Source organism: Chiloscyllium plagiosum, unplaced genomic scaffold (genome assembly GCF_037043375.1).
Source record: "Chiloscyllium plagiosum isolate Xiang-an unplaced genomic scaffold, Cpla_swu_hap1 HiC_scaffold_12, whole genome shotgun sequence".
Classification (NCBI taxonomy): domain Eukaryota; kingdom Metazoa; phylum Chordata; class Chondrichthyes; order Orectolobiformes; family Hemiscylliidae; genus Chiloscyllium; species Chiloscyllium plagiosum.
The window spans coordinates 89,171,214-89,197,419 of record NW_028270150.1 but is presented as its reverse complement, the minus strand read 5'-3'; the positions used below and the strand labels follow the sequence as shown (position 1 = coordinate 89,197,419).

General features: G+C 55.0%; 1 protein-coding gene across 2 annotated transcripts in view; it reads right to left on the bottom strand.

The window, feature by feature from the left end:
* Nucleotides 1-26,206, bottom strand: part of LOC122554936 (5-hydroxytryptamine receptor 2A-like) — a 619,268-nt gene that overhangs the window by 105,531 nt on the left and 487,531 nt on the right. For both annotated transcript variants that reach the window (XM_087993034.1, XM_087993033.1), the window contains one exon: nt 1,572-1,772. In XM_087993034.1, the coding sequence (XP_087849160.1) occupies nt 1,572-1,772 (201 nt within the window). The remainder of the gene's footprint in view (nt 1-1,571; nt 1,773-26,206) is intronic.

Here is a 26,206-nt window from a genome sequence, read left to right as displayed (position 1 = left end):
TCTCCTTTAAGACACTCTTAAAGACCTATGTCTTGGCTGGATACCCATCATAATATCACTTTTTTTGGCAGTCTCACGTATTGTCTGACCGTGTTCCTGTGAAGCACCTTGGGACATGTTGTTACAATAAAGGCACCTCATAAATGCAAGTTGTTGTCTACAGTGTCAATGAAATGGTGCTATAATGTTTGACAGGTTAGTGTTTAAGATGCAGAGTTCTTGATCAACAGAACCTGAAACAGGGATTCAGGATTAGAAGCCAGTGTATTTGCATTGCATTCCATACTTTTCCTGTTTGTTAAAACACATTGATGGAAAATCAAATTACCAAACAGTTCTGCATGGTGACATCGGCACCTGAATTCATAACAAAAAAAAACACACACACATAAAACTCTGTTCCAGATTGCTCACAATTACTCACCATTCTTCAGAATGCATTCCCACTAGTACAATGCCATACTTTTGCAGTTAAATATTTTTTGACTTAGATGCTGAATACTGCCCTCTCATTATTAGCATCAAGGTGGCTAGATCAGGTTGAGTATAGCTCGGGTTTATCTTTCATAGTGATGAGAATAGCAGTTCATCTGCAGGACAGGTCCTGACCTGCGTGAAACCTGATGACTCTGGCCACTGAAGGGAGGGTGGAAGTACTGCCTGAAGGGATTGACTGTTAGACCCAATGGGTTTTCACACTGTCTTTCAGCTCAGATACTACTCAGATATTGGTTGATGTATGAATTGTAGCTCAGTTAGTAACAATTTGAATCCGAAAGCTGTCAACTTAAGTCTCACTCTTGAGGTTTGAGGACAGACATCTAGCGTGACAATTCAATGCAGTAAAGTTGGACTATCAGAGGTATTGGTTCTTGGATAAGGTGTTGAACTCATGCACTTGTCTGAAAAAGACTTAAAACCTTCTGCATGATTTTTCACAGAAGTATAGGGGAGTTCCCTGTGGCATTTCGCTGAGTGTTCAGCCCCAACCAGTACGTCTAAATCCATTATGTGGGAGTCTGCTGTGTGTAAATTAGCTGTTGTGTTTCCTACATGAAAACATTTTGGGATGGTTGGAAAGGTGCTGCATTAATGTCAAAATGCTTGTATCATTGAAGTTTATTTTCTGTAAAACTGGAAGAGACGAGAGACTTTCAATCATCAGTCTGGATACCATCACAGTTAAGGTGGAAAAGAAGGTGTGTTACTCCGTCATGTCAAACCATTCTTTAGACAGACTGTGATGTGTTTTTCCTTTCTGTTTAACTCCCTGTGGGTCCCATGAATATTATTACTGGTTTAGCTATGATTATCATGTAACTCTCCTTCCTAAAATAGTCCTCTGTTTATATCTGTCTGTATAAATGGGCCATTTTCACACCGATTAGCATTCTCAATGCAATTGTTAGTCTCACATTATCATCAAACTGCTTATTTTCCATTGTCATAATTTTAAGAAAACTTAGAGGCTGCAATTAATCTACATCATATATTTTAATCTTGAGGAAAGAGAGGACGAACAAAGACAGAATTGTAATCTTACTTCAGGCATTGACATATTGTGCACTCACCAACAGATATTGTCCAAACAGCAATTATTTTCATGAATGCTTTTGTTCTTGAGTTGCAACGACTATGATGGATAGGGTTCCGTATCGCAATGTAGCGATCCAAAGATATTGCGCACAAGTGCATGATGGATGCAGTTGAAAATAGCACATCAAAATAAATCCAAATGGGACACAGTTTGGCAGGAAATGGCCAGATGTATCCTAAACAAAAGAACAGCTAGGTCAGTAAACATTTGGAACATAATCGAACCTCAGATTTATTCTTGTTTTTAAATACTTACAGGCTTTAAATTATCTGAAGTAAATGTTTATGAAATTGAAGTTCCTGTATGATAACTGAGTGAGAGCAGATGCAGAGTCCAATTTTTAGTTCAATGAAATACATCAAGAGATCGTTAAAAAAACAGCAAATTCTGCCTCGTCATAAGTGGGAGGTAGCATAAAAAAAGTCACCAGAACCTCAGGCCCTTAGCATTTTGTTTACATGGTCCACCCTTACTTTCACAAATTGTTAGTACTCCCACGATACAACAGTAACCTGCCACAAGACTGAACTTGAAAGAAAGCCTTTCATTTCTGTTGTGCCTTTCATGACCTCAGAATGTTCCAAAGAGTTTTACAGCCAATAAAGTACTTTTGAAGTGTAGACACTTCTGTGATCGAGGCAATTATGATTCATTTTGGGAGGAAAAACAAGGAAAGATAATATAACAAAGGGAGCAATTATAAAGTGTGCAGAAACAAGGAGACCAAGGGAGATATATCTGCATACATAATAGCTATACATGTGCACAAATCATTGTAGGTGGCAGGGCAGGTTAAGACATTTTTAAATAAATCATATGGGGCTGACTTATACACTCCAAACTTTGTGAACGAAATGATAGGTCAGTTAAGAGTCAGGAACATTCTGAAAGGTAAGTGTAAAAGGATCTCACACTTAAGCACTGCTATTGATTGCTGTAATGTAATGCAGATGTGTCTCCAGTTTCTATTGCAATGATTCATTGTAGGGAATTGTCCTTCTGAGGGCAGTTTCATAGATCAACATAGTGGAATTGTTGACATGCATTACAGTGCTTTCCAGATGAAAAATGTACAGTGAAAAATGCAACATAATGTACTGTCATCTTTTGAACTATGAAATTAAGTGAAAGCCCTGGCTTACATAAAAGAAAACTGCTTTTGACACTTGGGAAATAAAACACCTATTCCTGTCAGTTAACTGACATGGAATTTATGTGGAAATTTTAAAAAAAATCCCTTCTGTTCTTCCAAGTCAAGAATATGCTATCAGCGGGAAACTATGATCATTATGAATAATAGGTTGAGTTTCAAATGCTAATGTAGGTTATTTATTCGGCTGAGCATGAATGACAACTTAAGGGGTCATAATAATAAATTATGCCTTTGATATGGCTCCTGGTTTGTACATAAACTAATAAGATAACAACTTTTACAAGATTTTTTCACATAAGCAGAATAAAGTTTTCACATCACAATATGCATCAATTATAGTGTTGTTTTATGGAAGCTTTTATTCAATGATGAGAGGTTCACAGCTTTTCCCAGTGTATGCAAAGATTTCCATTGATATTGTGTGGAATTTGAAGAATGTGCATTGTGAGTACTGGGCAATTAACTATGGAACTGCATGGAGGGAGTGATGACAGGAGATTGATAGAGGTGTTCGAAAGAGTAAATATGGAGAAAGTTCTGCCTATGGCAGAATATTAGCAAACTAGATGTCAGAGATTTAAGGCAAAATGAGAAAAACATGGGAAAGGTCATTCTTCTATTACAAGTGGTTAGGATCTGGAATATACCACCTGAAGGTGGTGGAAGTAGCTTCAGTCATGTTTGTCAAAAGGGAATTGGATAATTCTCTGAATGGAAAAGAATGGCAAAATTATCAGGGAAGATCAAGGCAGTCATTGTGCAGAGAAAACGTGAACAAAAATCGAATAAAAAAACCATCTACAATCAGATAACTTATCAGATCTCTCATTCGTAACAAAATGAACATTTTAAAAATTTGTTTTATATGTGATTTCTATTATTAATATAGATATTGGGCTAAGGTGACTTAAATACTTTTCACTGTATTTTTTTGTAAAAATACAAGTGACAATAAATTACAATTCTATTCTATTCTATTCTATTCTTTTCTATTCTATTCTAAGACTTAGCATACCTACCTCAAAGGAAAGTTAAAATTCCTTTGCTTCTATATAAAAAAATACAAAATAATTGGTTTGTAAATCCTTCGAAGAAGGCAGCTCACAATCACTTCCTCAAGGGCAACTGGGGACAGGCAATAAACACTGATCCAGCCAGCGAAATCCACATTCCAATATCATTCTATTTTAATATATTTGATCCCATATCCTTGTTTCTCTTGGCCTCAACTCATCTCAATCATCTGTAAACTCCTTTGTATATTCTTTATTCATCAGACATCGATCCTTTGTGTGTCTTCCTCCCATTACTTAGAGTTCCAACCTCAATCCCAATCCTAACCCCGACCTCTGGAATTGCACTATTAAACCATCCCAAAACATTTCCAGTGCGCAACACTTTGGTTTTCCATTTATTTTCATTTATGAAGACCTTTGCAATTGTGGATTTTTCGCATTCAAAAGACAATAGAAGTATAAAATAAAACAAAGAACTGCATTGCTGGAAATCTGAAACAAAAACAGAAATTGTTAGAGAAACTCAGCAAGTCCAGCAGCATCTGTGGAGAGAAAGCAGAGTTAACGTTTCGGGTCCAGTGACCATTCCTCAGAACAGATCTAAACATTCATTTGCGAAGGCAGCCCAGGGAAGCCCAAGCCAACTGATTCCTGAAGAAGAGCTTATGCCCGAAACGTCGATTCTCCTGCTCCTTGGATGCTGCCTGACCTGCTGCGCTTTTCCAGCAACACATTTTTAAACTCTGATCCCCAGCATCTGCAGTCCTCACTTTCTCCCAATAGATTCATGACCTGATTCATTTATGCTGAATGGACAACCTTTAAAGTAAGTGACCATGGAGACTAGGCACACAATCTACAGATCTGAAAATAATTTTTGGTAACATGTACTGAGTTTGTTAACAGAATGTACTAAGTGTGGGGGACTTCAATGTCCATCACTTTGAGTGGCTTAGGCAGAGCCACATGATCCCACAGCTAATGGATCAGGTCTAATCTCTGCAGTCTTGCCACATCCAGTTGTAAATGGTGATGGACAATTAAACAACTCATTGGAAGAGGAGGATCCACAAATATCCCCATCCTTAATGATTAGGGAGCCCAGCACAGCAGCACAAAGAAAAGGCAAAATGATTTGCAAGCATATTCGGCCAGAAGTGCTGAGTAGATGATCCATCTCGGCCTCCTCCAGTAGTCCCCAGTATCATAGACACCACTTTACAAACAATTTGATTTACTCCATTTGATGTCAAGAAATAGTTTGAAGCATTGGATACTGCAAAGGCTATGGGCCTTGACAACATTCTGGCAACAGTACCGAAGACTTGTATTCCAGAGCTTGCCACTCCCCTAGCCAAAACTGTTTTAATTAGTTACATTACTGGCATCTACTCAACAATGTGGAAAGTTGCCCAAGTATGTCCTATACTCAAAAAACAGGACAAATCCAACCTGTTGTTGTATTTGTTCCATGTTTACTCTCGATCATCAGTAAGGTGTCATCAAGTATGCTTTCAAGGATCATTTACAGAACAGAAACCTGCTCAACCTAGTCTCCACAGGGCCACTCAGCTCATGACCTCATTACAGCCTTGGTTCAAACCTGGACAAAAGAGCTGAATTCTAGAGGTAGGGTGAGAGTGACAGCCCTTGACATTGAGGCCGCATTTGACCGAGTGTGGCATCAGGACACCTGGCAAAACTGGAGTTAATGGAAATCAGGAGGAAATGCTTTCTGGTTATTGGAGGTAAATTATGTCAGCTCCAGGACATCTCAGCAGGAGTTCTACAGGGTGATGTCCTGGGCCCAACCATTTTCACCCATTTCATCAATGACCTTCCCTTCATCATAAGGTCAGAAGTGGGATCTGAGGTGTATTTTATTGGCAAGACTATCTAACACATTATCATTACATTAATGATTGATGAATACACTATAGTTTTTAAAAGCTCACCATTGAAAAGAAATCTTTTCTTTGATATCCTTGCTGTGGAAGAAAAGTTACAAATTTCAGCAATCTAACAAGGCCTAAGGTGTAATTATTTCTGAATGATTCTTTCCCATCTTCTTATTTCCTCCCACAACAGACAGAACTCTCCCAACCAAAAGGCCAGACGTACCATCTATTTGCAATGCCCTGTCTGTGTCAGTCTCAGAGTGGGGAGTAAGAGCAGCTGATTGTGATTGTCAAAACACTGTAGCTCCCACCAACGCACTGACGCAGGAAGGCACATTGTTGGTAACATTGGGGCTGCCACTCCCTCATTGCCGTTCTCTGCTCGTCAGCCCCCTCATCAAAATGCTCACCACTCCTCTCGCCGCTCCTCACTCCCCACTCCCCTCGCCACTCCTCACTTCCCACTCCCCTCGCCACTCCTCACTGCCCACTCCCCTCGCCACTCCACACTCCCCACTCCCCTCACCACTCCTCACTCCCGACTCCGCTCGCCACTCCTCACTCCCCACTCCTCACTCCCCACTCCCCTCACCACTCCTCACTCCCCACTCCTCTCAACACTCCTCACTCCCCACTTCCCTCGCCACTCCTCACTCCCCACTCCCCTCACCACTCCTCACTCCCCACTCCCCTCGCCACTCCACACTCCCCACTCCCCTCACCACTCCTCACTCCCCACTCCCCTCGCCACTCCACACTGCCCACTCCGCTCGCCACTCCTCACTCCCCACTCCTCTCGCCACTCCTCACTGCCCACTCCCCTCGCCACTCCACACTCCCCACTCCCCTCACCACTCCTCACTCCCCACTCCCCTCGCCACTCCACACTCCCCACTCCTCTTGCCACTCCTCACTCCCCACTCCCCTCACCACTCCTCACTCCCCACTTCCCTCGCCACTCCTCACTCCCCACTCCTCTTGCCACTCCTCACTCCCCACTCCCCTCGCCACCCCTCACTCCCCACTCCCCTCGCCACTCCACACTCCCCACTCCCCTCGCCACTCCTCACGGCCCACTCCCCTCACCACTCCTCACTCCCCACTCCTCTCGCCACTCCTCACTACCCACTCCTCTCGCCACTCCTCACTGCTCACTCCCCTCGCCACTCCTCACTCCCCACTCCCCTCGCCACTCCACACTCCCCACTCCCCTCACCACTCCTCACTCCCCACTCCTCTCGCCACTCCTCACTGCTCACTCCCCTCGCCACTCCTCACTCCCCACTCCTCTCGCCACTCCTCACTACCCACTCCTCTCGCCACTCCTCACTGCTCACTCCCCTCGCCACTCCTCACTCCCCACTCCTCTCGCCACTCCTCACTCCCCACTCCTCTCGCCACTCCTCACTGCTCACTCCCCTCGCCACTCCTCACTCCCCACTCCTGTCGCCACTCCTCACTGCTCACTCCCCTCGCCACTCCTCACTCCCCACTCCTCTCGCCACTCCTCACTGCTCACTCCCCTCGCCACTCCTCACTCCCCACTCCTCTCGCCACTCCTCACTGCTCACTCCCCTCGCCACTCCTCACTCCCCACTCCTCTCGCCACTCCTCACTGCTCACTCCCCTCGCCACTCCTCACTCCCCACTCCCCTCGCCACTCCTCACTCCCCACTCCTCTCGCCACTCCTCACTGCTCACTCCCCTCACCACTCCTCACTCCCCACTCCTCTCGCCACTCCTCACTGCTCACTCCCCTCGCCACTCCTCACTCCCCACTCCTCTCGCCACTCCTCACTACCCACTCCCCTCACCACTCCTCACTCCCCACTCCTCTCGCCACTCCTCACTGCTCACTCCCCTCGCCACTCCTCACTCCCCACTCCCCTCGCCACTCCTCACTCCCCACTCCTCTCGCCACTCCTCACTCCCCACTCCCCTCGCCACTCCTCACTCCCCACTCCTCTCGTCACTCCTCACTGCCCACTCCCCTCGCCACTCCTCACTCCCCACTCCTCTCGCCACCCCTCACTCCCCACTCCCCTCGCCACTCCTCACTCCCCACTCCTCTCGTCACTCCTCACTCCCCACTCCTGTCGCCACTCCTCACTGCCCACTCCCCTCGCCACTCCTCTCTCCCCACTCCCCTCGCCACTCCTCACTCCCCACTCCTCTCGTCACTCCTCACTCCCCACTCCTCTCGCCACTCCTCACTGCCCACTCCCCTCACCACTCCTCACTCCCCACTCCTCTCGCCACTCCTCACTGCTCACTCCCCTCGCCACTCCTCACTCCCCACTCCTCTCGCCACTCCTCACTACCCACTCCTCTCGCCACTCCTCACTGCTCACTCCCCTCGCCACTCCTCACTCCCCACTCCTCTCGCCACTCCTCACTACCCACTCCGCTCGCCACTCCTCACTGCTCACTCCCCTCGCCACTCCTCACTCCCCACTCCCCTCGCCACTCCTCACTCCCCACTCCTCTCGTCACTCCTCACTGCTCACTCCTCTCGCCACTCCTCACTCCCCACTCCTCTCGCCACTCCTCACTACCCACTCCCCTCACCACTCCTCACTCCCCACTCCTCTCGCCACTCCTCACTGCTCACTCCCCTCGCCACTCCTCACTCCTCACTCCCCTCGCCACTCCCCACTCCTCTCGCCACTCCTCACTGCTCACTCCCCTCGCCACTCCTCACTCCCCACTCCTCTCGCCACTCCTCACTACCCACTCCCCTCACCACTCCTCACTCCCCACTCCTCTCGCCACTCCTCACTGCTCACTCCCCTCGCCACTCCTCACTCCCCACTCCTCTCGCCACTCCTCACTGCCCACTCCCCTCACCACTCCATACTCCCCACTCCTCTTATCACTCCTCACTCACGACTCCCCTCGCCACTCCTCACTCCCCACTCCTCTTGCCACTCCTCACTGTCCACTCCCCTCGCCACTCCTCACTCCCCACTCCTCTCATCACTCCTCACTCCCGACTCCCCTCGCCACTCCTCACTCCCCACTCCCCTCGCCACTCCCCACTCCCCTCGCCACTCCTCACTCACAACTCCTCTCGTCACTCCTCACTCCCGACTCCCCTCGCCACTCCTCACTCCCCACTCCTCTCGCCACTCCTCACTCTCCACTCCTCTTGCCACTCCTCACTCCCCACTCCTCTCGTCACTCCTCACTCCCGACTCCCCTCGCCACTCCTCACTCCCCATTCCTCTCGCCACTCCTCACTCCCCACTCCCCTCACCACTCCTCACTCCCCACTCCTCTCGTCACTCCTCACTCCCGACTCCCCTCGCCACTCCTCACTCCCCACTCCCCTCACCACTCCTCACTCCCCACTCCTCTCGCCACTCCTCACTCCCCACTCCTCTCGACACACCTCACTCCCCACTCCTCTCGCCACTCCTCACTCCCCACTCCCCTCACCACTCCTCACTCCCCACTCCTCTCGCCACTCCTCACTCCCAACTCCTCTCGCCACTCCTCACGCCCCACTCCTCTCGCCACTCCTCACTCCCCACTCTCCTCACCACTCCTCAATCCCCACTCCTCTCACCACTCCTCACTCCCCTCCCCTCACCACTCCACACTCCCCACTCCCCTCACCACTCCTCACTCGCCTCTCCCCTCGCCACTACATACTCCCCACTCCCCTCGCCACTCCTCAATCCCCACTCCTCTCACCACTCCTCACTCCCCTCCCCTCACCACTCCTCACTCCCACTCCTCTCGCCACTCCTCACTCCCCACTCCTCTCGCCACTCCACACTCCCCACTCCCCTCACCACTCCTCACTCCCCACTCCTCTTGCCACTCCTCAATCCCCTCCCCTCACCACTCCATACTTCCCACTCCTCGGTCATTCCTCAATCCCCTCCGCTCACCATTCCACACTCCCCACTCCCCTCACCACTCCTCACTCGCCTCTCCCCTCGCCACTACACACTCCCCACTCCCCTCACCACTCCTCAATCCCCACTCCCCTCACCACTCCTCACTCTCCTCTCCCCTCGCCACTCCACACTCCCCACTCCCCTCGCCACTCCTCACTCCCGTCCCCTCACCACTCCACACTCCCCAGTCCCCTCGACACTCCACACTCCCCACTCCCCTCGTCACTCCTCACTCCCCACTCTCCTCACCACTCCTCAATCCCAACTCCTCTCACCACTCCTCACTCCCCTCCCCTCACCACTCCACACTCCCCACTCCCCTCGCCACTGCTCACTCCCCACTCCTCTCGCCACTCCTCACTCTCCACTCCTCTTGCCACTCCTCACTCCCCACTCCTCTCGTCACTCCTCACTCCCGACTCCCCTCGCCACTCCTCAATCCCCACTCCGCTCGCCACTCCTCACTCCCCACTCCCCACTCCCTTCACCACTCCTCACTCCCCACTCCTCTGATCACTCCTCACTCCCGACTCCGCTCGCCACTCCTCACTCCCCACTCCCCTCGCCACTCCTCACTCCCCACTCCTCTCGCCACTCCTCACTGCCCACTCCCCTCACCACTCCTCACTCCCCACTCCTCTCGTCACTCCTCACTCCCGACTCCACTCGCCACTCCTCAATCCCCACTCCGCTCGCCACTCCTCACTCCCCACTCCACACTCCCCTCACCACTCCTCACTCCCCACTCCTCTCGTCACTCCTCACTCCCGACTCCGCTCGCCAGTCCTCACTCCCCACTCCCCTCGCCACTCCTCACTCCCCACTCCTCTCGCCACTCCTCACTCCCCACTCCCTCGCCACTCCTCACTCCCCACTCCTCTCGTCACTCCTCACTCCCAACTCCCCTCGCCACTCCTTACTCCCCACTCCCCTCGCCACTCCTCACTCCCCACTCCCCTCGCCACTCCTCACTCCCCACTCGCCTCGCCACTCCTCACTCCCCACTCCTCTCGTCACTCCTCACTCCCGACTCCCCTCGCCACTCCTTACTCTCCACTCCTCTCGCCACTCCTCACTCCTCTCGCCACTCCTCACTCCCCACTCTCCTCACCACTCCTCACTCCCCACTCTCCTCACCACTCCTCAATCCCCACTCCTCTCGTCACTCCTCACTCCCCTCCCCTCACCACTACACACTCCCCACTCCCCTCGCCACTCATCAATCCCCACTCCTCTCACCACTCCTCACTCCCCTCCCCTCACCACTCCTCACTCCCCATTCCTCTCGCCACTCCACCCTCCCCACTCCCCTCACCACTCCTCACTGCCCACTCCCCTCGCCACTCCTCACTCCCCACTCCCCTCGCCACTCCTCACTCCCCACTCCTCTCGCCACTCCTCACTCCCCACTCCCCTCGCCACTCCTCACTCCCCACTCCTCTCGCCACTCCTCACTCCCTACTCCTCTCGTCACTCCTCACTCCCAACTCCCCTCGCCACTCCTCACTCCCCACTCCTCTCGCCACTCCTCGCTCTCCACTCCTCTCACCACTCCTCACTCCCCACTCCCCTCGCCACTCCTCACTGCCCACTCCCCTCGCCACTCCTCACTCCCCACTCCTATCGCCACTCCTCACTCCCCACTCCTCTCGCCACTCCTCACTCCCTACTCCTCTCGTCACTCCTCACTCCCAACTCCCCTCGCCGCTCCTCACTCCCCTCCCCTCACCACTCCACACTCTCCACTCCCCGCACCACTCCTCACTCGCCTCTCCCCTCGCCACTACACACTCCCCACTCCCCTCGCCACTCCTCAAACCCCACTCCTCCCACCACTCCTCACTCCCCACTCCTCCCACCACTCCTCACTCCCCACTCCTCTCGCCACTCCTCACTCCCCACTCCTCTCGCCACTCCACACTCCCCACTCCCCTCACCACTCCTCACTCCCCACTCCTCTTGTCACTCCTCAATCCCGTCCCTTCACCACTCCATACTTCCCACTCCTCCGTCATTCCTCAATCCCCTCCCCTCACCATTCCACACTGCCCACTCCCCTCACCACTCCTCACTCGCCTCTCCCCTCGCCACTACACACTCCCCACTCCCCTCGCCACTCCTCAATCCCCACTCCCCTCACCAATCCTCACTCTCCCCTCCCCTCGCCACTCCACACTCCCCAGTCCTCTCGCCACTCTTGAATCCCCACTCCCCTTGCCACTCCCCACTCCCCACTCCCCTCGCCACTCCTCACTCCCCACTCCCCTCGCCACTCCTCACTCCCCACTCCTCTCGCCACACCTCACTCCCGACTCCCCTCGCCACTCCTCACTCCCCTCTCCTCTCGCCACTCCTCACTCCCCACTCCCCTCACCACTCCTCACTCCCCACTCCCCTCGCCACTCCTCAATCCCCACTCCCCTCACCAATCCTCACTCTCCTCTCCCCTCGCCACTCCACACTCCCCAGTCCTCTCGCCACTCTTGAATCCCCACTCCCCTTGCCACTCCTCACTCCCCACTCCCCTCGCCACTCCTCACTCCCCACTCCCCTCGCCACTTCTCACTGTCCACTCCCCTCGCCACTCCTCACTCCCCACTCCTCTCGCCACACCTCACTCCCGACTCCCCTCGCCACTCCTCACTCCCCTCTCCTCTCGCCACTCCTCACTCCCCACTCCCCTCACCACTCCTCACTCCCCACTCCCCTCGCCACTCCTCACGCCCCACTCCTCTCGCCACTCCTCACTCCCCACTCTCCTCACCAATCCTCACTCCCCACTCTCCTCACCACTCCTCAATCCCCACTCTTCTCACCACTCCTCACTCCCCTCCCCTCACCACTCCACACTCTCCACTCCCCGCACCACCCCTCACTCGCCTCTCCCCTCGCCACTACACACTCCCCACTCCCCTCGCCACTCCTCAAACCCCACTCCTTCCACCACTCCTCACTCCCCACTCCTCTCGCCACTCCTCACTGCCCACTCCTCTCGCCACTCCTCACTCCCCACTCCTCTCGTCACTCCTCACTCCCCACTCCCCTCACCACTCCTCACTCCCCACTCCTCTCGTCACTCCTCACTCCCGACTCCCCTCGCCACTCCTCACTCCCCTCTCCTCTCGCCACTCCTCACTCCCCACTCCCCTCACCACTCCTCACTCCCCACTCCTCTCGTCACTCCTCACTCCCGACTCCCCTCGCCACTCCTCACTCCCCACTCCCCTCGCCACTCCTCACTCCCCACTCCTCTCGCCACTCCTCACTCCCCACTCCTCTCGCCACTCCTCACTCCCCACTCCTCTCGCCACTCCTCACTCCCCACTCTCCTCACCACTCCTCAATCCCCACTCCTCTCACCACTCCTCACTCCCCTCCCCTCACCACTCCACACTCCCCACTCCCCTCACCATTCCTCACTCGCCTCTCCCCTCGCCACTACACACTCCCCACTCCCCTCGCCACTCCTCAATCCCCACTCCTCTCACCACTCCTCACTCCCCACCCCTCACCACTCCTCACTCCCCTCCCCTCACCACTCCTCACTCCCCTCCCCTCACCACTCCTCACTCCCCTCCCCTCGCCACTCCACACTCCCCACTCCCCTCACCACTCCTCACTCCCCACTCCTCTCGCCTCTCCTCAATCCCCTCCCCTCACCACTCCATACTTCCCACTCCTCCATCATTCCTCAATCCCCTCCCCTCACCATTCCACACTCCCCACTCCCCTCACCACTCCTCACTCGCCTCTCCCCTCGCCACTACACACTCCTCACTCCCCTCGCCACTCCTCAATCCCCACTCCCCTCACCACTCCTCACTCTCATATCCCCTCGCCACTCCACACTCCTCACTCCCCTCGCCACTCCTCACTCCCCTCCCTCACCACACCACACTCCCCACTCCCCTCACCACTCCTCACTCCCCTCCCCTCACCACTCCACACTCCCCAGTCCCCTCGCCACTCTTGAATCCCCACTCCCCTTGCCACTCCTCAATCCCCACTCCCCTCACCACTCCTCAATCCCCAATCCCCTCACCACTCCTCACTCCTCACTCCCCTCGCCACTCCTCACTCCCCTCACCACTCCTCACTCCCCACTCCACTCCTCAATCCCCACTCCTCTCACCACTCCTCACTCCCCTGTCCCCTCACCACTCCACAATCGCCACTCCCCTCACCACTCGTCAATCCCCACTCCCCTCACCACTCCTCACTCCCCACTCGCCTCACCAATCCTCACTCCCCACTCCACTCGCCACTCCTCACTCCCCACTCTCCTCAGCACTCCTCACTCCCCTCCCCTCACCACTCCTCACTCCCCTCCCCTCACCACTCCTCACTCCCCACTCCCCTCACCACTCCTCATTCCCACTCCCCTCACCACTCCTCACCCTCCCCTCCCCTCACCACTCCTCACTCCCCACTCCTCTCGCCACTCCTCACTCCCCTCCCCTCACCACTCCTCAATCCACTCCCCTCACTACTCCTCACTCCCCAGTCCCCTCACCACTCCTCATTTCCCACTCCCCTCACCACTCCTCACTCCCCTCCCCTCACCACTCCTCCCTCCGCTCCCCTCACCACTCCTCACTCCACTCCCCTCACCACTCCTCACTCCCCACTCCCCTCACCACTCCTCACTCCCCTCCCCTCACCACTCCTCACTCCCCACTCCCCCGCCACTCCTCACTCCACTCCCCTCACCACTCCTCACTCCCCACTCCCCTCACGACTCCTCATTCCCCACTCCCCTCACCACTCCTCACTCCCCTCCCCTCTCCACTCCTCACTCGCCACTCCCCTCACCACTCCTCACTCCCCAGTCCTCTCGCCACTCGTCACTCCCCACCCCCTCGCCACTCCTCACTCCCCACTCCTCTCGCCAGTCCTCCGTCCCCACTCCCCTCTCCACTCCTCATTCCCACTCCCCTTCACCACTCCCCACTCCCCACTCCCCTCACCACTCCTATCTCGCCACACCCCTGACCACTCCTCACTCCCCAGTCCCCTCACGACTCCTCACTCCCTACTCTCCTCACCACTCCTCTCAAAACTCCTCAGTCCTCACTCCCCTCGCCACTCCTCACTCGCCACTCCACTTGCCACTCCACACTCACCACTCCCCTCACCAATCCTCACTCCCCACTCCCCACTCCCCTCACTACTCCTCACTCCCCACTCTCCTCGCCACTCCTCACTCCCCACTCCCCACACTACTCCTCACTCGCCACTCCCCTCATCACTCCTCACTCGCCACTCCCCTCACCACTCCTCACTCGCCACTCCCATCACCAGTCCACACTCCCCACTAACCTCACCACTCCTCAGTCGCCACTCCCCTCACCACTCCTCACTCCCCACTTTCCTCGCCACTCCTCACTCGCCACGCTGATCGCCACTCCCCACTCCCCATTCCCCTCCCCACTCCTCATTCGCCACTCCCCTCACCACTCCTCACGCTCCCCTCCCCTCGCCACTCCTAACTCCCTACTCCCCTCACAACTCGTCACTCCTCAATCCGCCCGCCACTCCTCACTCGCCCCTCCCCTCGCCACTCCTCACTTCCCACCCCTCACCACTCCTCACTCCCCTCACCACTCCTCACTCCCCACTCCCCTCACCACTCCTCACTCCCCACTCCCCTCACCACTCCTCATTCCCCACTCCCCTCACCACTCCTCACTCCCCACTCCCCTCAAAACTCGTCAGTCCTCAATCCGCTCGCCGCTTCTCACTCGCCACTCCCCTCACCACTCCTCACTCCCCACTCCCTTCACCACTCTTCATTCCCCACTCCCCTCACCACTCCTCACTCACTTCCCCTCACCACTCCTCACGCCCCACTCACCTCGCCAGTCCTAACTCCCCACTCCCCTCACCACTCATCACTCCCCACTCTCCTCGCCACTCCTCACTCACCACTCCCTGCACTACTGCTCTCTCGCCACTCCCCTCCTCACTCCTCACTCCCTACTCCACTCACCACTCCTCACTCGCTTCTCCCCTCGCCAGTCCACACTCCCCACTAACCTCACCACACCTCATTCGCCACTCCCCTCACCTCTCCTCACGCCCCAATCTCCTCGCCAGTCGTAACTCCCCACTCCCCTCACCACTCATCACTCCCCACTCCCCTCACAATTCGTCACTCCTGAATCCGCTCGCCGCTTCTCACTCGCCACTCCCCTCACCACTCCTCACTCCTCACTCCCCACTCCCCTCACCATTCCTCATTCGCCACTCCCCTCACCACTCCTCTCTCCCCTCCCCTCACCACTCCTCACTCCCCACTCCCCTCACAACTCGTCAGTCCTCAATCCGCTCGCCGCTTTTCACTCGCCACTCCCCTCACCACTCCTCACTCCCCACTCCCCTCACCACTCCTCATTCCCCACTCCCCTCATCACTCCTCACTCCCTTCCCCTCACCACTCCTCACGCCCCACTCACCTCGCCAGTCCTAACTCCCCTCCCCTCACAACTCCTCACTCGCCACTCCCCTCACCACTCCTCACTCCCCACTCCACTCGCCACTCCTCATACCCCTCCCCTCACCACTCCTCAATCCGCTCCACTCCCCACTCCTCGCTTGCCTCGCCTCACCACTCCTCACTTCTCACTCCCCTCACCATTCCTCATTCCCCACTCCCCTCACCACTCTTCATTCCCCACTCCCCTCACCACTCCTCACCCACTTCCCCTCACCACTCCTCACGCCCCACTCACCTCGCCACTCCTCACTCACCACTCCCTGCACTACTGCTCACTCCCCACTCCCCTCATCACTCCTCACTCCCTACTCCACTCACCACTCCTCACTCGCTTCTTCCCTCGCCAGTCCACACTCCCCACTAACCTCACCACACCTCATTCGCCACTCCCCTCACCTCTCCTCACGCCCCAATCTCCTCACCACTCATCACTCCCCACTCCCCTCACAACTCGTCACTCCTCAATCCGCTCGCCGCTTCTCACTCGCCACTCCCCTCACCACTCCTCACTCCTCACTCCCCACTCCCCTCACCATTCCTCATTCCCCACTCCCCTCACCACTCCTCTCTCCCCTCCCCTCACCACTCCTCTCTCCCCTCCCCTCACTACTCCTCACTCCCCACTCCCCTCAAAACTCGTCAGTCCTCAATCCGCTCGCCGCTTCTCACTCGCCACTCCCCTCACCACTCCTCACTCCCCACTCCCCTCACCACTCCTCATTCCCCACTCCCCTCACCACTCCTCACTCCCCACTCCCCTCACCACTCCTCACGCCCCACTCACCTCGCCAGTCCTAACTCCCCACTCCCCTCACCACTCCTCACTCCCCACTCTCCTCGCCACTCTTCACTCACCACACCCTGCACTACTCCTCACTCGCCACTCCCCTCATCACTCCTCACTCCCTACTTCCCTCACCACTCCTCACTCGCTACTCCCCTCGCCAGTCCACTCCCCACTAACCTCACCACACCTCATTCGCCACTCCCCTCACCTCTCCTCACGTCTCACTCTCCTCGCCAGTCCTAACTCCTCACTCCCCTCACCACTAATCACTCCCCACTCCCCTCCCAACTCGTCACTCCTCAATCCGCTCGCCACTTCTCACTCGCCACTCCCCTCACCACTCCTCACTCCTCACTCCCCACTCCCCTCACCATTCCTCATTCCCCACTCCCCTCACCACTCCTCTCTCCCCTCCACTCACCACTCCTCACTCCCCACTCCCCTCGCAACTCGTCAGTCCTCAATCCGCTCGCCGCTTCTCACTCGCCACTCCCCTCACCACTCCTCACTCCCCACTCCCCTCACCACTCCTCATTCCCCACTCTCCTCACCACTCCTCACTTCCCACTCCCCTCACAACTCCTCAGTCCTCACTCCCCTCTCCACTCCTCACGCCACTCCACACTCACCACTCCCCTCACCAATCCTCACTCCCCACTCCCCTCACCACTCCTCACTCCCCACTCTCCTCGCCACTCCTCACTCACCACTCCCCGCACTACTCCTCACTCGCCACTCCCCTCACCACTCCTCACTCCCCACTCCCCTCACCACTCCTCATTCGCCACTCCCCTCGCCACTCCTCACGCCACCCTCCCCTCGCCACTCCTAACTCCCCACTCCCCTCACCACTCATCACTCCCCACTCCCCTCACAACTCATCACTCCTCAATCCGCTTGCCCCTCCTCACTCGCCACTCCCCTCGCCACTCCTCACTCTCCACTCCCCTCACCAATCCTCACTCCCCTCCCCTCTCCACTCCTCACTCCTCTTGCCACTCCTCACTCCCCTCCCCTCACAACTCCTCACTCGCCACTCCCCTCACCATTCCTCACTCCCCACTCCACTCGCCACTCCTCATACCCCTCCCCTCACCACTCCTCAATCCGCTCCACTCCCCACTCCTCGCTTGCCTCGCCTCACCACTCCTCACTTCTCACTCCCCTCACCATTCCTCATTCCCCACTCCCCTCACCACTCCTCACTCCCCTCACCACTCCTCACTTCTCACTCCCCTCACCACACCTCATTCCCCACTCCCCTCATCACTCCTCACTTGCCACTCCCCTCACAACTCTTCACTCGCCATTCCCCTCACCACCCCTCATTCTCCACTCCCCTCACCACTCCTCATTCGCCATCTCCTCACCACTCCTCACTCCCCACTCCCCTCACCACTCCTCACTCCACTCTCCCCTCGCCACTCCTCAATCCCCACTACCCTCACCACTCCTCACTCCCCACTCCCCTCACCACTCCTCATTCGCCACTCCCCTCATCACTCCTAACTCGCCACTCCCCACACCACTCCTCACTCCCCACTCCCCTCACCACTCCTCATTCCCCTCTCCCCTCACCACTCATTTCCCTCCCCTCACCAGTCCTCACTCCCCACTCCCCTCGCCACTCCTCACTCCCCACTCCCCTTGCCACTCCTCACTCCCCAAGCCACTCGCCACTTCTCACTCCCCACTCCTCTCGCCACTCCTCACTCCCCACTCCCCTCACCACTCCTCACTCGCCACTCCCCTCACCACTCCTCACTCCCCACTCTCCTCGCCATTCCTCACTCACCACGTCCATCGCCACTCCTCACTCCCCACTCCCCTCACCACTCCTCACTTCCCACTCCCCTCCACGCTCCCCTCACCACTCCTCATTCCCCACTCCCCTCATCACTCCTCACTCGCCACTCCCCTCACCACTCTTCACTCGCTATTCCCCTCACCACTCCTCATTCCCCACTCCCCTCACCACTCCTCATTCGCCATCTCCTCACCACTCCTCACTCCCCACTCCCCTCACCACTCCTCACTCCACTCTTCCCTCGCCACTCCTCACTCCCCACTCCCCTCATCACTCCTCACTCGCCACTCCCCTCACCACTCCTCACTCACCATTCCCCTCACCACTCCTCATTCCCCACTCCCCTCACCACTCCTCATTCGCCACTCCCCTCACCACACCTCACTCTCCACTCCCCTCACCACTCCTCAATCCCCACTCCCCTCACCACTCCTCACTCCCCACTTCCCTCACCACTTCTCATTCGCCACTCCCCTCATCACTCCTCACTCGCCACTCCCCTCACCACTCTTCACTCACTATTCCCCTCACCACTCCTCATTCCCCACTCCCCTCACCACTCCTCATTCGCCATCTCCTCACCACTCCTCACTCGCCATTCCCCTCACCACTCCTCATTCCCCACTCCCCTCACCACTCCTCATTCGCCACTCCCCTCACCACACCTCACTCTCCACTCCCCTCGCCACTCCTCAATCCCCACTCCCCTCACCACTCCTCACTCCCCACTTCCCTCACCACTTCTCATTCGCCACTCCCCTCATCACTCCTCACTCGCCACTCCCCTCACCACTCCTCATTCGCCACTCCCCTCACCACACCTCACTCTCCACTCCCCTCACCACTCCTCACTCCCCACTTCCCTCACCACTTCTCATTCGCCACTCCCCTCATCACTCCTCACTCGCCACTCCCCTCACCACTCCTCATTCGCCACTCCCCTCACCACACCTCACTCTCCACTCCCCTCGCCACTCCTCAATCCCCACTCCCCTCACCACTCCTCACTCCCCACTCACCTCACAACTCCTCACTCCTCACTCCCCTCGCGACTCCTCACTCGCCACTCCCCTTGCCACTCCACACTCACTACTCCACTCACCACTCCTCACTCACCCCTCCCCACACCACTCTTCACTCCCCACTCTCCTCGCCACTCCTCACTCCCCACTACCCTCACCATCCCTCACTCGCCACTCCCCTCACCACTCCTCATTCCCCACTCCCCCCTCCCCTCACTCCCCACTCCCCTCGCCACTCCTCACTCCCCACTCCCCTCGCCACTCCTCACTCACCCCTCCCCACACCACTCCTCACTCCCCACTCCCCACTCTCCTCGCCACTCCTCACTCCCCACTACCCTCACCATTCCTCACTCACCACTCCCCTCACCACTCCTCACTCCCCACTCCCCTCACCACTCCTCATTCCCCACTCCCCTCACCACTCACTTCCCTCCCCTCACCACTCCTCGCTCCCCCTCCCCTCGCCACTCCACACTCCCCACGCCACTCCTCACTCGCCATTCCCCTCACCACTTCTCACTCGTCACTCCCCTCACCACTCTTCACTCCCCACTCTTCTCACCACTCCTCACTCCTCACCCCCCGCCACTCCTCACTCACCATGCCCATCGCCACTCCCCACTCCCCACTCTCCTCACCACTCCTCCCTCGCCACTCCCATGACCACTCCTCACTCCCCAGTCCCCTCATGACTCCTCACTCCCACTCTCCTCACCACTCCTCACTCCCACTCCCCTCACCACTCCTCATTCCCCACTCCTTTCGCCACTCCTCACTCCCCACTCCCCTCATCACTCCTCACTCCTCTCGCCACTCCTCACTCCTCTCGCCACTCCTCACTCCCCACTCCTCTCACCACTCCACAGTCCCCACTCCCCTCACCACTCCTCACTCCCCACTCCCCTCGCCACTCCTCACTGGCCACTCCCCTCACCACTCCTCACTCCCCACTCCCCTCACCACTCCTCACTCCCCACTCCCCACTCCCCTCTCCACTCCTCACTCCCCACTCCCCTCACCACTCCTCACTCTCCACTCCCCTCACCACTCCTCATTACCCACTCCCCTCACACCTCCTCCTTGCCCACTCCCTCACCAGTCCTCACTCCCCACTCCCCTCACCACTCCTCTTTGCCCACTTTCCTCACCACTCCTCACTCCCCACTCCCCTCACCAATCCTCACTCCCCACTCCTCTGACCACTCCTCATTGCCCACACCCCTCACCACTCCTCACTCCTCACTCCCCTCACCACTCCTCACTCCCCACTACCCTCACCACTCCTCGCTCACCACTCCCCCACCTCTCCTCATTGGCCACTCCCTTCCCCACTCCTCATTGCCCACTCCCCTCACCACTTCTCTCTCGCCACTCCCCTCACCACTCCTCACTCTGCACTCTCTTCACCACTCCTCACTCACCACTCCCCTCACCACTCCTCACTCTCCACTCCCCTCACCCCTCTGTATTGCCCACTCCCCTCACCACTCCTCATTCCCACTCCCCTCACCACTCCTCACTCCCCACTCCCCTGACCACTCCTCCTTTGCCACTCCCCTCACCACTCCTCACTCCCCACTCACCGACAACTCCTCACACCCCACTCCCTTCACCATTCCTCACTCGCCACTCCCCTCACCACTCCTTATTCCCCATTCCCCTCACCACTCCTCATTTCCCATTTTTCTCGCCACTCCTCACTCCCCACTCTCCTCACCACTCCTCACTCACCACTCCCCTCACCACTCCCCACTCCCCTCACCACTCCTCACTCGCCTCTCCCCTGACCACTCCTCACTCGCCTCTCCCCTGACCACTCCTCACTCGCCTCTCCCCTCACCACTCCTCACTCCTCACCCCCCTCGCCACTCCTCACTCACCACTCCCCTCGCCACTCCACACGCCCCACTCCTCTCCCCACTCCTCACTCGCCTCTCCCCTCACCACTCCTCACTCCTCACCCCCCTCGCCACTCCTCACTCACCACTCCCCTCGCCACTCCACACGCCCCACTCCTCTCGCCACTCCTCACTCACCACTCCCCTCGCCACTCCACACGCCCCACTCCTCTCGCCACTCCTCACTCACCACTCCCCTCGCCACTCCACACTCCCCACTCCCCTCACCACTCCTCACTCCTCACTCCCCTCGCCACTCCTCACTCGCCATTCCCCTCACCAATCCTCACTCCCCACTCCCCTCACCACTCCTCACTCCTCACTCCCCTCGCCACTCCTCACTCGCCATTCCCCTCACCAATCCTCACTCCCCACTCCCCTCACCACTCCTCACTCCTCACTCCCCTCGCCACTCCTCACTCCCCAATCCCCTCACTACTCCCCATTCCCCACTCCCCTCACCACCCCTCACTCCCCACTCCCCTCACCACTCTTCACTCCCCATTCCCCTCGCCACTCCTCTCTCTCCACTCCCCTCGGCACTGTGCTCACCTGTCCCCTTGCTGACCCTCTCATCGTTTCGCTCAGGGGGTGGTACTGTGAAGGCTCTTTCTGAGCTCCTCTGGGTCTCTGGTTTTGCAATTTGTTTCAGATTAGTTTTGCACCAAGTAGACAGATTAACACTGGCACAATTGTAACTCACCATTTTCTGGGAGCACCAGATTGGTACACTCCATAAACCTAAGCTACAAAGATGTATAACATGTTGGTATTTGACAATCGCTGAGCTAAATACGAACGACAAAATTATGGCATACCCTGTGGCACCACTGGCCATGGTCAGGCAGGGCTTACCCTGCTGGCAGATAGAACAGCCAATTAACCAAAAATGGGCTTCCTCCCTCTGAGCAACATATCTTCATTAAATTCTGGGTACGCTCAATCTAATAGGTTAGTACATCACTACAGCAAGACCTGTGCCAAGGGTCTTTTTGTGCAGAGTCATGTTTAGAGTGGTCTCAGTCTCACAGTTGAATCACGTTCCCTGTGTCAGTTCCAATCATCTTTAACTTGGCAACCTGCAATAATTAAGTTTCGTCACCGTTAACTAGGACAAGCAGAAAAAGCTCAACAAAATGGAATCGCATCTATTTGATTAGGAGAGATAATTGAGGTGATCCATATGAGAAACATTGAAGCAGACCTTCCAAAGATGGGTAACCACGTGGTAAATAAAGTGAATATAGTTTCTTTCAAAGGGCTCCCTCCAATTTCAGGAGCTAGTGTTTGCCTCATTTAAATCCCAACACTGCGATGACAGGGATACACTGGCCAACAAAACCTGTAAAAGACAGCCTTGCTACTAGCTTTACATAGGTTTAGGAAATTCAAAATCCACCCCTCGTGACTCACTTTGATGCTGAACCATATTGGTGCCTTTTGAAAAATAAATTAGGACTGAATTGTGGGTTGCTATTGTTGTGGAGATGGGCTGACCAGGGTGTAGTCAGTTAGAGCTGCTGTCCAAGGTGGTATATATAGGACGAAACCAATTTCTGCACAGCGTGAATGCAATCAATAATCATAGCACTTTATTTTTCAATGTTGCGCCAATTTTATTTCGCAAATTTTTTTTTTTTTGCGAAAAGAAATATGTTTACTGCAAGGCTCTCAGTCCTTTTCCTGCAATGGAGTCTGTCCCCTGTGGCTGGGACTGCGGAATAGCAGCATTGGACCTGCACCACAGAAGGGAAGCATCTAGTTCCTCTTTCACTATCCTCGCGGTCAATTGACCAAAGGCGTTAAAACAAGAAGATTGGACAGGCTGAGCTTATATTTGCTGGAGTTTTGAGAAGCAAGAGGAGGTTTGATTGAAAGAAGATCCTGTGGTGTTTTGCCAAGATGGAAGATGTTGTGAAAGAAATAGACTATGGTGTCACTACTTCAATATCAGACTTACTCAGAAGGCAATGGAAGCAAAGTCTTAGAATATTTTAAAGGCAGAGATGGGTATACCCTTGATAAGCAAAGGAATGAAAGGCTATTGGATGTGGGTGGAACTATGGATGAGCCAGACCAGCCAAAAGGGGTTGAATGGCCTACTCCAGCTCCTTCTTTGCATGTTCATAGAGAGGCAGCAACTCTCCAATGCCAGCAATGCCATTGGGAAGGCTGGTCACTATGGAAACCGCAGTCTCAGAGGGAGCAGCAGTGGATGCCGGAAGCCGGGTGGTATCTCCAGGGCCAGTCAGGCTGGTTAAGGCCTCCAATTGACTCAAACATGGGTGGTCCCCAGCGCTGAAATCCCAGAGGAGGTAGGTGGTCAGTGGGTGATTTACAAATACCCCCTCTGCTAGCCTACTCCCAGGGTGAATATCAGGCCATAAAATTGTGAGTTAAAACTCAGTGATGGAGAGTTTTGTGGAGCATAGGATGGATCTTGCAGGTGCAGATCAGGCAGCTACATCCCCCATAAATGTGCATACCCTTGGAAAATATTCAGTTTTGCAAAGTAGCATCAACAATGTCCCTCTATGGGAAATAGGAAGAGATGAGCGGGCACTGAGATCGGAAGCTCCTTTGCTGTTTTGAAATTAACTACTGAGCTTTGCAAAGGAGCCATTTTCCCACAGATTTCCTGTTTCTTGGCTACTTCGTTTTCTTAGGACTGGATGAATTTAAGAGTGCTTGCTGGCTGCTGTGATGTTTGAGATGCCACTAGGATGGCAGAAGAAGGCCTGGAATTGAAATTGTCTTTGTCCCACATGCTCTTACTCCTCTGTTTCACCCACGGGCTGTTTGTTCCAGGTTGTGGTTTGTATTCGTGTGCCCTGTTACCAGAGGCTGACTTTCTGCTCACTGCCTGCCCATCCTGCACCTTGAGCAGCTTTTCTCAGTCCCAATGTACCTTCCAGCCTTTAACCGGTACCAATACTCGAGCCCACACTGCTGGCATTATCCTGCTCCCCACACGAGGCTGCCTGAGCTAACAGGCCCCTTTGTTGACTAATATAATGCTGCAAGTTTTACTGACATTGTTTCTGAGAGGCCTGGTTATTTCAGAGTACCTTACATTCCCAATTGCTGCACCGTGATACATGGATCTTAAAGGGATCATTGGTCATGTCTCAAATCACACATACCTGTGTATCCATACCTATGCTAGAAAGTACTTCTGCCTACTTCATGGCACATGACAGCAACTGAAGGACAACTCTGTCTCTCTCTCTCCCAACCTTCCCTGCATCTCCATGATTTCAGCACGTTTCAAACCACGTTGACCACTGTATGGTTACACACTCAACCAGGGGCCCAGGAATAGCTCACATGCCAACTTGCCCCTATTGAGAAGCCACCTTGCCTCTCAAAGGGGTGTCTGTGGCCACTATAAGGAAGGTACGAACTGTGCAATGACTGGCTGAAAGGGATGATGCGGAAGAGCTGGTGTTGGACTGGGCTGGGCAAAGTTAAAAATCGCACCACACCAGGTTATAGTCCAACTGGTTTATTTGGAAGTACTAACTTTCGGAGCGCTGCTCCTTCATCAGGTGGTTGTCACAGCTACCTGATGAAGGAGTGGTGCTCCGAAAGTTAGTGTTTCCAAATAAACCAGTTGGACTATAACCTGGTGTGGTGCGATTTTTAACTTTGGCTGAAAGGGGAAAGGCAAATGGAGCAAATAGCCGAGAGAGAATGTTCCCAGGGTTTATGATGCCACATTATGGATAACGCAGCAGAGCTGGTTAGAGAGAACAGAATAAGTTTCTTTCCCAAGGGATTTACTTGGTTGTGTTTAACAATGGATTAGTTTAATTGATTCACTGTGTGTGCGCACTGATTGTTAATCTATTGCTGTCACTGCCAGCCTGATCAATGAAAATCAGTCCTAATTGCTGCACATTAAATAGATTGGATATTTAAAATAAATCCACATATCAATGAAGACGATGGTTTGAGCCAATTACAACAGATTGCCTTATAGGGACATTATTTCTTTTGAAAAATGTAACATCATAGATAGGTATATTGCTATGAGTACTGGTAAGATTTTAGTTACATGTAAGCAGCCGTGGGTACTGAGCCTTTTCATTCCCAATCTGTTACTGATCCATAACACAACATTGGAGACTGGGGATGAAGTGGAGACTGAGGGTGAGGTGGAGACTGAGGGTGAGACGGAGACTGAGGGTGAGACGGAGACTGAGGGTGAGACGGAGACTGAGGGTGAGTGCTTGCTGGCTGCTGTGATGTTTGAGATGCCACTAGGATGGCAGAAGAAGGCCTGGAATTGAAATTGTCTTTGTCCCACATGCTTTTACTCCTCTGAACACGATTCTGTTTCACCCACTCAGTGGAGACTGAGGGTGAAGTGGAGACTGAAGTTGAGATGGAGGCTGAGGATGAGGTGGAGAGGGAAGTTGAGATGGAGGCTGAGGGTGAGGTGGAGAGGGAAGTTGAGATGGAGGCTGAGGATGAGATGGAGGCTGAGGATGAGATGGAGGCTGAGGATGAGGTGGAGACTGAAGTTGAGATGGAGACTGAGGGTGAGGTGGAGAGGGAAGTTGAGATGGAGGCTGAGGATGAGATGGAGGCTGAGGATGAGGTGGAGACTGAAGGTGAGATG